This window comes from Sinocyclocheilus anshuiensis, unplaced genomic scaffold (genome assembly GCF_001515605.1).
Source record: "Sinocyclocheilus anshuiensis isolate Anshui unplaced genomic scaffold, SAMN03320099.WGS_v1.1 scaffold2184, whole genome shotgun sequence".
In the NCBI taxonomy this organism is placed as follows: Eukaryota; Metazoa; Chordata; class Actinopteri; order Cypriniformes; family Cyprinidae; genus Sinocyclocheilus; species Sinocyclocheilus anshuiensis.
In genome coordinates, this window is record NW_015547626.1 from 118,140 (window position 1) to 131,831 (window position 13,692).

General features: G+C 35.9%; 1 protein-coding gene across 1 annotated transcript in view; it reads left to right on the forward strand.

The window, feature by feature from the left end:
• Positions 1–3,652, forward strand: part of LOC107701787 (CLIP-associating protein 1-like) — an 89,756-nt gene extending 86,104 nt beyond the window's left edge. The window contains exons 44-46 of the mRNA XM_016503897.1: positions 988–1,194; positions 1,354–1,470; positions 2,571–3,652. Coding sequence (XP_016359383.1) covers positions 988–1,194; positions 1,354–1,470; positions 2,571–2,657 — 411 coding nt within the window. The 3' untranslated portion in view covers positions 2,658–3,652. The remainder of the gene's footprint in view (positions 1–987; positions 1,195–1,353; positions 1,471–2,570) is intronic.
• The last annotated feature ends 10,040 nt before the right edge of the window (positions 3,653–13,692 follow it).

Genomic DNA, 13,692 nt, shown 5'->3' on the forward strand with positions numbered 1-13,692 from the left:
CTGCTTTTGCTGTATTTTGGATCAAATAAATGCAGGCTTGGTGAGCAGAAGAGACTTCTTTAAAAACATTAAAAATATTTTTTAAATAAAATATATATGTATATATATTATAACCAGGATTCATATATATATGATGTATGAGGAAGCCTCATTCAGGTTATTATCATGAACTAAAACTAAAAGAAAGCACTTATTTTATTTCAGCTAGCTGCCAAGGCATTTCTCATTTCTATTTAGTTCAAGTTGAAATATTAAAATAACAAAAAAAAAAAAAAAACACTTTATTAAAACGAATGAAATGCCAAAAATGCACAATAAAATTACTAAAACTTTAACTTAAATTAAATTACATTAATTTACATTACATTAAATTCTTAATCAAAATATTCACAAAATCTGTTATAGTACCTGAAGATCATTCAGTTCTTAAAACTTCTGAAATCTTGAAATTAAATTGTTTTCATTTTAATTATAATAATTTTACTTTTATTTAAAAAAAAATAATAATTTTATTTTTATTTTAGTATCATTGACTAGTTTTGAATACAATTCTTTAAGGTTTTAGTTTTTTTAATATGTCTGTATAACTTTTATTAATTTTTATGTCAATTTTAGTTTCTGCTTTTTTCGTATATAAAGTTAAACTAAATCAAAATAAGAAATGTTGACTTGGCATTGCTGAAATAAAAGAATTTGTATATTTTATTATATTATATTAAATGTTTTGCTTTTTTAACTATTTTAGTTTTTGCTGACTGTAATAACCCTGAAATATATTTGATATAAATCAAAAACTTTGAAAACAAAAATTTGTATTTACAGAAACATATTAGTCTACATGAGGGCCTTGAAATATTGCGGAGGACAATGTAGGGCCTTCGAGTCAAAAAAGTTGAGAAGCGCTGCTCTAAGATCAATCATTCTCTCTTTTAACGTCACTTTTAACTCGTGCTGTTTGTCTGACGGTCGTGTCTCGTGTCTCCACAGGTGGTGCGGGCGGCAGAAGAAACGGCGTCCACGCTGGCCGGATCCATCCACTCGGAGCAGTGCATCAAAGTCCTGTGTCCCATCATCCAGACGGCCGACTATCCCATCAACCTCGCCGCCATTAAAATGCAGACCAAAGTAATCGAGCGCATTCCCCAGGATTCCCTGATTCAGCTCCTGCCCGACATCATCCCGGGACTCTTACAGGTACACACACACACACACACACACACACACTCACACACACACACACACACACACACACACACACACACTCACACTCACTCACTCACTCACTCACACACACACACACCTGTCTGTGCTCACACTGATGAAAACTTTGAGATGAACGTGTGTGTGTTTCAGGGTTATGATAACACAGAGAGCAGCGTACGCAAGGCCAGTGTGTTTTGTTTGGTGGCCATTTATTCTGTCATCGGTGAAGATCTGAAGCCTCATCTACAGCAGCTGACCGGCAGCAAGGTCAGATATTATCTCTATGGTAGCTTGTTGCAGTGCATTCTGGGATTCCCTTTACTTCCCTACAAAAAATACACTAGTGGTCAAAAGTTTGGAAAAAGTTTTTTTAAATGTTTTTGAAAGAAGTCTTTTCCGCTCACTAAAGCTGCATTTATCTAATCAAAAATACAGTAAAGATTGTGAAATATTATTTCAATTTAAAACAACTGTTTTCTATTAGAATATATGTAATTTGTTCCTGTGATGCGCAGCTGAGTTTTCTTCAGTGTCACATGATCTTCAGAAATCATTCTAATATGCTGATTTACTGCTCAAGAAACATTTCTGATTATTATCAATATTGAACACAGTTGTGCCACCCAATATTTTTTGTGGAACCCGTGATACATTTATTTTTCAGAATTCACAGATGAATAGAAAGTTCAAAAGAACAGCATTTATTTGAAATAGAAATCTTTTGTGACATTATAAATGTCTTCACTGACACTTTTGATCAGTTTAATGCATCTGTGTTGAATAAAAGTATTATTTTCTTTCAAAATATAAACATTTCTTACTGACCTTAAAATTTAAATGGTAGTGTATATGTGATGATGCCTTTTGTTTTTTTGCCTAAATATGAGGTCTCTTAGAAAGCAGCATAATGTACCAGTGTTATTTTAGTATTATTGTTATACTATAATAGTTTTTGTAAATATTTTGAATGGATTTTATTTTTATGTTTTTATTTTAATTTCACTTTTTACAGTTTTAGTAATTTTGTTTTTGTCAGTTTTTTTTAAATATGTCTATAGTTTTTATTAAGGTTTTTAGTTTAGTTGATTTAGTTTTAGTTATTTTAGCGGTTCAACTTAAAAAAAAAAACCAATGAGAAATGTTGCCTTGGCAACTAGCAGAAATAAATGAATTTTTTTAATATATTTTTTATTTCTTGTAATGCTATTTCAAGTATAAAAAATGATTTTACGGTTTTAGTTGCCTATAATAACCCTGTAAAGGTTCCTTTCTTTTTATTTTGTGAGAGTTTTCAGCAGTGCACCTGTGATGACCCCTTATAATACTGTCTATGTAGGCAGCTGACGTGTCTGATTTTCTCTCTACAGATGAAGCTGCTGAATCTGTACATCAAGCGAGCTCAAACCACCAACAGCAACAGCAGCAGCTCTTCAGACGTCTCGTCTCACAGCTGAATCACTCCTCCATGCGTCCTCAAGCGCTCTCCTGTGATTTTGCACATTTGCGAGTAGATCTCTAGCTGCGCGTGCGCATTCGCTTCATTAAAGGGCACGTGATTCATTGAACAGGTGCAAACACTTACACCATTCAACCAGAGCCCGCCGAGGTTTGTGATCAGCTGCGTTTGTCCAACATGCTGCGTGTGTGTATGTGTGTGTGTGTGTGCAGCAGTCGTGCCTCTGTGTGTAAGAGAAACTGTTTTTATTGCTCTTTTACCGTTGCTGTGGCGTTTATCGTCCTCATATTCAAAGCACATGTAATGTTCTGTCCGATCGGCCAATCAGGAGTCGTCTTGCCTCTCATTGGTGAATGTAACGCCTATTTTTACATCTTTAACGCTGCTGCCTCAAGTTCTCTAGGATGCTCTTTTAGTGACGAGAATCATTTTTGGCCATTTAAGAATATGCAAGAAGCGAGATTGTATTTGTACAGTATTTGTTTTATTTCCGGCCAACAGGCGAAGAGCTTTTGACTGTAAGAACGATGAATATTAGCGCAAATTTAGTTCAAAATCTCACATTCCAGCGCTGAAGAACCATGATTATTTCAACACTAACATGGAGATTTATGATAAATGTGTCTCCTTTTTTTATTTAAGGACCACATTGATGGGTTTTTGTGTACAAAATATACAATTTGATAATCTGAGAAATAAATAATTCAGTGAGAAAGTATTAGAATCTTCCTCAGAAATGATCCAAAACAAAACTGAATCATTACATTAAAGATTCACTTACACACACACACTAGATGTATGATACAAATCAACGTAAAAGCGGAATTCTAAACTTTTTAAAGCGATAATTGTAACTAAAAATAATCCAAATTGGATTTTTACTAGTTAATTGCTGTTTTAACCCAGTTGTTGTGCTTTAGGAAGGTTTGCGCCTGTTTGTGCCGTTTAAAGTGCTCTGTTAGTCTTTTTGTACCCGGTTTTAAATCTTGGTGCTGAAATGAATCACTCTGTGCTTTTGCTGGACGTTTAACTTCAGATTTCATTCGTTTTTCCTTTCTCTGCTTTGATTTGAAAGGCCTTACAGCGGTTTATGAAAAGAAATCTCGTTAGAAATCCCAAAGAACATTCCGCACAAAAAAGGTGTGAATCATCTACAATCCTTCTAGTAATGATCCATTTAGATTAAAAAAGATACTATATTTTAAACATTTCTTATTTAGGAGATTTCTGGACTCTGCATGCAGGCAATCTTTCACTACACAAACGCCACTACTGTTCACTTCATTATATGTGAAACTAAGAGAATCAAATATGATATTTGTAAATACTTTATAGGGCACTACATACAGACCTGCTTGAATCTTTAATTCAGTTTGACGAGAGCAACTCAGATCATTGAGTAAACCCCTAGTTAACTGGATGAAGTTGGTTAACTGAAGGGAGTTTTGCATCAACGCTTTGCTAATGGAGGTAGATTGAGACATAGAGCTTCACATGCTGCGCATGCTTATGTTTAATATCCACGTCTGTATTTATTTGACACTGCTGCTGTATATACGACCTGGTTTTGTTCACGCTCACCTGTGTAGAATTTGCTCTAGATAAACCAAACCTGAGTTTTCCACTTCTGTGTCTGCGTGAGTTTTATTTTGTGTCATTATTGCACTGGATATGATATGAATGATTTCTGATTATGCAGCGGCTTGTCATCTGTTCTTTAAATATTCATCCAGGTGTTGATATTGAGGTTATTGATGGTGATTCACTGCTGGTTTAAAGCTGACGTTTTCTCGTTCGGATCTGTCGACGTTCTCTGTGAGTTTTTAATCAGGTCAGTCAGGGATTGTGATGAAGAGACATGCAATGTTTTAATTGCAGGATGTTTCGTCAGAGCAGGAAACTTCAGTTGAATTCATTAATGGCCAAATAATGATTTACTTTTTATATATGGATAATAAAAATAATAGTATATTAAATAATGTCATTTTTTTCAATCTGATGTTTTAACATTAATCATCTGCTGTTTTAATTTCAAAGGCTGAATTTTAAGAACAGGCCCAAATCATATTTTACCCCAAAATCAAAAATAAAATAAATAAAGCCTGTTGTAGGCCATTAACAATTTGTGAAGACATTGTGATTGTCAATAGGCTGTCTTTAAATAAGTTACCTTTGCATTATGTAAATTTGATGCATTTGAAATGGAGAATTTGATCTTAAATATGTTAAATTATCAATATCCTTTAATAATTCACTTTCGCATTTTGCAAATTTCAAATGGAGAATGTGATCTTAATCAAGGTTTGATTTTGGCATTGGTGGGGATGTAACGGCAGACATTTAATTGTTTGATCAAAATTATTGTTAGGGACATTTTAGTAGTGTCTGATATCAGCAGGATCATGTCATAGCATCTCTACTAAATTCTACACCCTTGAAAATCATAACAAGCGATGTCTGACTTGGGAAAGTATAGTTCTCTCCTTAAGACATGCTTTTTTTGGGGCGTTAAGTAATGGCGCATATACCAGTAATTTGATGAGTGCAAACGTTAGTAAAACGCATTGCGTGATTCATTTGAATACTCTCCTCCTCCCATAAATTTTGCATCTGAAAGGGAAACTCCTATTCAATAAAGAATCAGATTCAATAAAGAAACGCATATTCAATAAGGTCAGGCGCAAAAATAACGGTGCCCACTCCTTTTCAGCGCTAATTCTTCAAGTTATCAATACCTTTGGATGTTGTACAAAGTTTAATTTGAGAATTGGATCTAAAATATGTTTGACTGTCATGAAAATAATGTCAGAATGCCAAAAAATCTGGTGCTGAAACAGAAGTAGTTTTTTTTTCCAGTTGATTTCGGGTGGAATATGACCTGAACATGTTAAAAGGCTTTGTGAGACTGAGTTAAACCTCTCAGAAAGTCTCTCTCTGGCTCTGCTTCTCTCTGTCCATCCGGCTGAAGGTCACGGGTATCAGTAATGAGATGCTTTTTCATCTGTCACTCTGATGTCTGAAGACTCAGAAGACCCTTCACAAGTTTCAGTCTTTGTAGTCATTACCTGCACGTCATTCTGTCCTTTGGTTATCTTACTGCTGCTTTTCTATCTTACTATGTACTTTTAATGGATTTATTGTTTAATAAGAGGTGACATGAAATCCATGATTGACTTTTGGAACAGTTTATGACTGGAGAATTATTAATTATGAAGGTAATCTCACTTCTGTGTCCCACCAGCAGGTGGAGATAAAACGAAGCTGAAGCTCTTGAAGGATCAGATTCTGGACATTGAAGACTAGCATACTGCATACTGCACACTATACTCAAGGTTCATGACTTTGCATTTGGGTTTACCAGATGAGATGTTTTTTATTTTTTTTATCGTTTATAGGGATTTATAGAGAGTGTTATGTAATTACACTGGGGGGAAATGGTGTAGAATTTACTTTATTAAATAAATGTACAAAAAAAATAAATAATTCAAGTATCACATTGAATTAAGTGTGACATTTTAAAGTAGAAAGACTGTATTTTACAGAAAGAATAGTATTTTCTTGTAAAACCTACCCAAATAATGTTTTATTAACTTAGAAATATAACTTTTTTACAGTTGTACTCATAACATTCTATTTTTTTTTATTATTATTCATTTCCATGATTTTGTACATTTTAAAATTCCTTGATATTTTATGTTTTACATGAACCATTATACTGGATACTGTTTACTATTTAATAACTGATAGCAGCTCTCAGTGTTATGTGTTGGGTCCCCGCTATAATAGCAGCAACATTCACAAATGTTTACAGAACAAGCGGGAACCCAGTGTGCCTGTAGTTTTCTCTATTTCTGTTTTATCACGTGATAGAAAGTCTAAGGCCTTCTCAAGCCGTACGGCTGACTCATCTAATCTGCGGCCTGTTATGCATCAAACTAATATTGCTGTTGAGACAAAATGCAATGCCATCAAGTTAGCATTTTTAAACATTCGCTCACTGAAAAATAAATAATTTCTAATCAATGACTTAATAACCACAAACATACTGGATTTTATTTTTCTAAATGAAACATGGCTAGAAGACAGCTGCAGTGCAACAGTCCTCAATGAAACAGCCCCTCCTAACTTTACTTTCATGAGTGTTTGCAGGACTGTTAGGAGAGGTGGAGGTGTAGCTGCTCTATTTAAAGATGTCTATCAATGCAAGCAAGTGTCATTTGGTCAGTACTTGTCTTTTAAATATCTGAGTCCCACAAGGCTCAATTCTTGCACCGCTCTTGTTTAGCCTGTATATGCTCCCACTAAGTCAAATAATGAGGAAGAACCAAATTGCCTATCACAGCTCTGCTGATGATACCCAGATTTACCTAGCCTTATCTCCAAATGACTACAGCCCCATTGACTCCCTCTGCCTATTGTTGTGATTATTTTTTTTCTTTTCTTTTATGTAAAGCACTTTGAATTACCATTGTGTATGAAATGTGCTATATAAATAAACTTGCCTTGCCTTGCCTATTTTAGTCTATGTGAAACAGCATGTGGTATATGCCATGTTAAATATTTCAAACATAATTTTTTATTGCAAAGAAGAAACAGCACTGCATTTGAAATACATAAAACATGAAAGGAAAGAGTTGGAGGTGTGGAACTGTTATCTTAAACTTAAATTTGTATGATCAAATAATGAGTCAAAAAAGAAATAATTGTGGCATATAGTGTAATATTTTGTCAAATGTAGTATGCATACTGCAAAACGTGTGCTAGTAGTATGATGCAATTCCGACCCTACTTGTGGCTTTACTTAACATTTACAAACTTCTCAAAGTCTCTCGTGCACTATGCAGAGATGAGTATTATAAAGCATGAAAGAAGCTCGATCGTGTCGCAAACATCTTGCTTTATAGTCCCAGATATAAAAGTAATTTTGTCAAAGCGTCCATTCGTCCTCTGAGATAATCGTGAAATGACAGAACGCTGTCTGAATCATGAATGGCACGATGATAATCATTGATGTCTGGAGAGGTACATGTGTCCTGACACACCATCACTGTCCTGCGGTCAGAAGAAGAGCATCATCATCATCATCATCTGCGATGGAGACGCAGTGAAGCTGAAAATAGCGGGATGGCGCCTGATGATCTGTGATTGTGTTAGTCTGTGAGATCAGCCGCTGACAGAGCCCTTAACACGGAGAAATTGATTTACTGTAGACTTCATTCAGTGTGATTAATCAGTGGTGAAATATCATGAGTATCCATTTATGGCACAGTTTGCTGACACTAAAAGAATGAAGAATTAGCATAGTCACTTTCTTAATCGTCTTATTGTCAACTATTTATCCATCCCGTTCTCTTGGCAAAATGCAGATATTTTACGAGGTAACGTTACTGATTTCTTCGTTCGAAAACATTAGTGATGTCCGGTTCGCGAACGAATCGTTCGATTTAACCGGTTTTTCTTAGTGAACCAAAAGTTCACCAAATCGGACTGAATCGTTTGAAACGGTTCGGGTCTCCTGTAAGCATTAATCCACAAATTACTTAAATTATTCACTTTTTTTCAACGTGGCTGACTCTCTCTCTCTGCTCAGAGACTCAAGTCGAAATAAACCAATATCCCGGAATAATTAATTTACTCAAACAGTACACTGATTGAACTGCTGTGAAGAGAGAACTGATGATGAACACGAGCAGAAACGTATGAATTTTAGAAGAAAACATGTAAGCAAGCATGAAAGCCCCGCCCCTAAATAATCGTCACTGGCGCGTGAGTAGATTGTACGAATTCAAAACATGAAATAGTTATGAACTGATATGAGATTGTGTTGATTTACCAGTGCACGTAATTTTGAAGGTGAAGAAATGCATTCGAAACACTGATCTATAATATTTATATAGATCAGTGATCCGAAACGACTTTCGTTGCCGCTGACGTCATCAATGCCACTTATTTTTTTTAGACGCGTTCATGTCAAGACGCCATCCAACCAATTATTATGGATAAAACCAAGTTCCACCTTAATTTTTATCACTGAAATACAGATTTTCTCAGAGATACATCAGATTATGGAAGTAAAATGAAGGAAAAGTGTTTTAAGTTTACTATAGTAACACAACCTGTGAATGTGGATTGTTTGTAATTATTTTGATTCATCCCTCAGTTTGTGAAAAAAACACGAATTGTGTTCACAAATTATCTATGGAGCTGAAGAAGCTTGTATTTAGTTAAAGCACTTTTAGTTCTTCTGTACAAAAATGTATTTGAGCGTGGACTGCTTGTAGTTAAATGAACAGGATTTTTCTCTATGCTAACAGTCTGTTATTGGCAGGTATTTTATTTATTTATTGAATTTTTTTTTTACAGTTTTTCCCTGCGTGGTCATGACAGGAATCAAGGTTAGTAACACAAAACATGTTAGACAGAATCTTTATCCGTAAAACAATTCACGGCTATCAAACTGTAAAATTGGGATCTAAAGCACCATATGCACTGTATATCTGCAGCTCTCAAATCTCTTGCATGCTTGTGTTCAGCCATAAAATGCACATTTAGATGAACTGCACCAGGTTTTCCTGTCAATATATGAGAATGTAAATGAGATTGGGGGTCAGTTTGGGTCTGCTGCATGACTTCAGAAGACTTCAAATATAGTGCGCAACTAAACTGTTATGAAACTTTTTCTTGAATAGGAAAGCAACATGAACATTCTGCATAACATCTCCTTTATGTTTCGTAATTTCAGAATTAAAGTCCTAACAAAAATATGTTCCAAGAAAGTTTTGCAAATGTTCCTATTAAGTTATGCATGTTCTCTGAATGTTCAAAATGTCCAGTTTTAAAAACATCTTTCCTGGTTATGCGAATGTTAGGGGAACATTCCATTTTATAATTCTGCAAACATTATGGTAACGTTACCTTTGAATTTTCTCTACACGTTCAGAAAACGTCCAGTTCTTAAAATGATGTAAAAGTTTTTTTCTGGTTATGCGAACATTAAAGGGTTAGTTCACCCAAAAATGAAAATTAGCCCATAAATTACTCACCCTCAAGTCATCCTAGCATTCAGTTTGATCATTTTGCAAACATTATAGGAACTTTTGAGAACTTTTGAATGTTCTCTGAACGTTCTGATACAAATAACAAAAAATGTCAGACAAATGTCCAACTAAAAGTTTTAGAAAACAAAAATCTTTTTATGAATGATGTATAAACAATGCTTTTGTGCTAACTTTATAAAGACCAAACAACTTTAAACAAGTGTTCTGTCAACGGTACTGGAAGAACATTTTGTTCAAGAACTTTGCCAACGTTAGCTAAAGTTCTGAGAACGTTTCCTGTTAGAACAACAGCTGGGAACGTTCTTAGAATGTTCTGGCAAGGTCCTCTCAAAGTTATATGAACAAACATTCTTCCAGTAACATTAACAGAACGTTCATTCAAAGTTACCTGGTTTTTATGTTCTCAAAAATAGGTTTACACTTTAGTTGCAGCGTTTTTTAAATGCTACTACTACTTTCAGAACATTCAGAGAACATTCAAAAGTAACATTCCCATAATGTTTGCAAAAAAATGGAACGTTCGTATAACCAACATTAAAACAAACAAAAAAAAACCCTGGACGTTTTGAAAGTTCAGTTTCAGAAATAATGTTTTCAACTTATTTGTGTTAGCTGGGATGAGGAGGGGGAGTGAATTATCGCTTTAATGCTCATCTGAGATTTCGTATTTCCAGGTTGCGTCCTAAATCCTTGTTTGAGATTCCCCGTACACCTGTAGTTGTTTATTCGGAGGCGCGAGTCCCGGCGCAGGTAGAAACCCGGCGGCGGGCGCTCATTAGCGGCCGCTTCTCTCCGCGGTGGCCGCGTCTCATCTCCGCCTCGCCACCTCATCAACATTCACCCAGCCGGAGAAAATTAATTCTATTAAAGGGCTCAATTCCCTCCGCCAGACCTCACTGTTTAAACATCTTTTTAGTGTATGATTAGAGCATATTTCCCAAACCTGGCCGCGAGTGGCGGCTGGGTCGGGGAGGTCGAGCGAATGAAAGAGGACGACTTCATTGTGCGATGACTGGACCATAAATCATCGGCCGTTTTCTATAAATCACGGCAGATGGCAGGGAGCGAGCCCGGGCTCGTGGGAGTCCGCCGGCACCGGTGCATGCAGGGAAGCGCGGACTGCGGCAGACGCTGGCAGCCGAGCGGGTCATCAGGAACGGGCCGCGGTGATGAGATGCAGACCCGGAGGTCCGAGAGACCCACCTCTCCATACTGGCTGCGTTTAACACGTCTAATCGGCCTGATTAATATGTATGCGCGCAACGGCTCCCTCGGCCCATGTGAGGCCTGTCAGGCTGACATTAGATGTCTCGTGTTCAGGGATTCCGGGAGGTGAATCGGCCGTTCTGTCATCCATTCTGATTATAAAGATGTAATTGAGCAGACTATGAAATTTAATGCGGTCGCATTGCAGCAGTGCCTGAGAAAGACGGACTCCAATCAGCCCAATGTCATTATCTCACCACAGCCAGACTTCCGCAGCACAATAATAAGGCCAGAAACAGTATTACTGCGGTCTGACACATTTTGCACAGAGTATATGTTTTCAAAACTATTTAAATTTACATTTGCATTTCGGATTTGGATTTTTCTACCCAGCTATCAGGGAACGTTCTCCCAACTCTAACGTTTTTTTAAAGTTATGTAAATGTTAGGACTAAACGCCCTCAATGTCATGTTTATGGAACGTTCTTATAACTGTATTAATATTTGATATGCGTTCTCATAACGTTGAGAGAAAACGCTCTTAGAACAACATTCTCAGAACGTCCTCATGATGTTATTTGTGCTTGATGAACGTTCCGGTAATGTTGAGAGAAAATGTTCTTAGAATGTTAAAAAGAAATGCTCAAATTTTGGGTGAAAATAACGTTTATAGAACGTTGTGAGAAACTTTTCAACGTTCTTAGAACGTTTATTTATTAAAAATAAACGTTCAAATATGTTCTATTTTGGGTAAAAATAACGTTAGTAGAATGTTGTAAGAAACGTTTCTGTAACCTTTAAATAACGCTCTAATCACGACAAGAAAACTGAAACGTCAGTGTTTTAGAAACATTTCAAAACAATGTTTCCACAACGTTTTTATAACCTAAATTTGTTACCTGACAGGAATCCAGGTCAGTAACACAAATCATCTTTATGCAGCGTAAAACACTTCATAGTAACCAGGACTGTCCAGCTCACCGTAATTACTCAATAATAATCTTCTCTTGTATTTCATCAAAAATGCACCTTTTGATGAACTGCAGGTTCAGGTCTGATGTCAATGCATTGATTTTCCTGTCAGTATATGAGAATGCAAACAAGATTCGAGAGTTATGGGAGCAAATTTGGGTCTGCTGTTCACACAAAGCATCATATGACTTCAGAAGACCTCAAATATAGTACTTTTATGATGCTTTTATATTTGCATTCATGCATTTCGCAGATGCTTTTATCCAAAGTGACTTGCATTGCATTTAAGGTATATGTTTTATTAGCTCTTGCATTCCCTGGGAAGCGAAGCCATGACCTTTGACCTATACAGGAATACAAAGATCTAGAAAGATTCAAGTATTCTCTTTAACTTTTACTCTCAACAGTAAACTAAACCATTGCACTAAATCTGCTGTTGGTCTGTTTTTCCCTTGTAGATTTAAGAATTAGGCCTGTAAACTTATGATAAGGAATCTCTGACAGGATCAGAGGTCATGTTTAGAAGAATCTAGTGTGTAACAAAACTGGCTGAATTTGGAATAGCATATATTTCAGAAATAGCACGAGTAGTATGCTATTCTGTGCTAAATTACAAAAAGTGGATATAAATGCAGGATTATTTCATTTGCTAATTCAGTTTGCTCATTAAAAATTAATTTAGAGGTAATGAATTTAGCAAAGATACAAGCACAAGGGGATTTGTTGTATTAGGATCATTTATGACGTGGTACAGTTTTATATACAATAAAGTATTAAACATACTTGCATTGCACTCAGAGTATCTACTTTCCCATCATCAGTGAGGTATACACTTTGCAAAGCAAGTAAGTGAATTAAGACGTATCTTGAACTCTAAATAACTCGGTTTACTTGATTCATTCATGTTATTGTGAAAGATTAATTGGTGCATGTTATTCTAAAAAACAAAAAAAAAACAAATTGTTTTTATAAAATGACACCCTGAAACTTCTGCTTTGTAAATTGTCACTGGAAAAAACATCTCATTTCTAATCCAGATACTGATGGATGAATTTCAGACGTGGGAAAGTGTTGACCGGTTGTTTTTCCACACTTCTCTTGTGTCCTTTCTTAAACGAGACTCTGGTTTTGTCTGCTCTTCTCCTGGGTGTTGACCTTGATTTTACAGTGAACTCACTAAATAAGGCATCTCTTCCTCACACATACTGACACCTTTATGGTTCTGCTGTTTACTGCGCGTCTGGATTATTGAAATCGCCGCTGAATTGCACCTGAGGCCTGCGTTTATACATCTGTTTATTTACTGACACTGTCAGCTTATGAAAATGCTTTTTAAACTGATGTTAAACGTCACTTACTAATAGAACAATTTAAACGATGCATTTTTACCAAGTGCAATTTTGTTTAACATTTGCGTTTATGCATTTAACAGATACTCCTATCCCAAAGCGTTTGCTGGCAAACCCCATGCAGATGAGAAGACGTGAGGTGAGTTTTTCACCAGTTCCATCAGTTCAAGCTATCAATGAAAAACATTATAAATGCATCTGAAATATTTACTGAAGCATTTATGTTTCAATGTGTTATTTGCACAAACATCAAACAGCACATTGGTTTGGTCCTCCACTAGGGGGCGTGTTATGCTGATGATTCATGTGCTCTCATGTGTTTATGACTCAGACTTGTTGCATGCTTGTATTATTTCTTACATGCACTAATATTGTCTGACTGTAAGTAGGTTTACTCTAGTAAACTGGGCCACTGCAGCATATTAAAGAGTCACTTGGGGACAAAAAC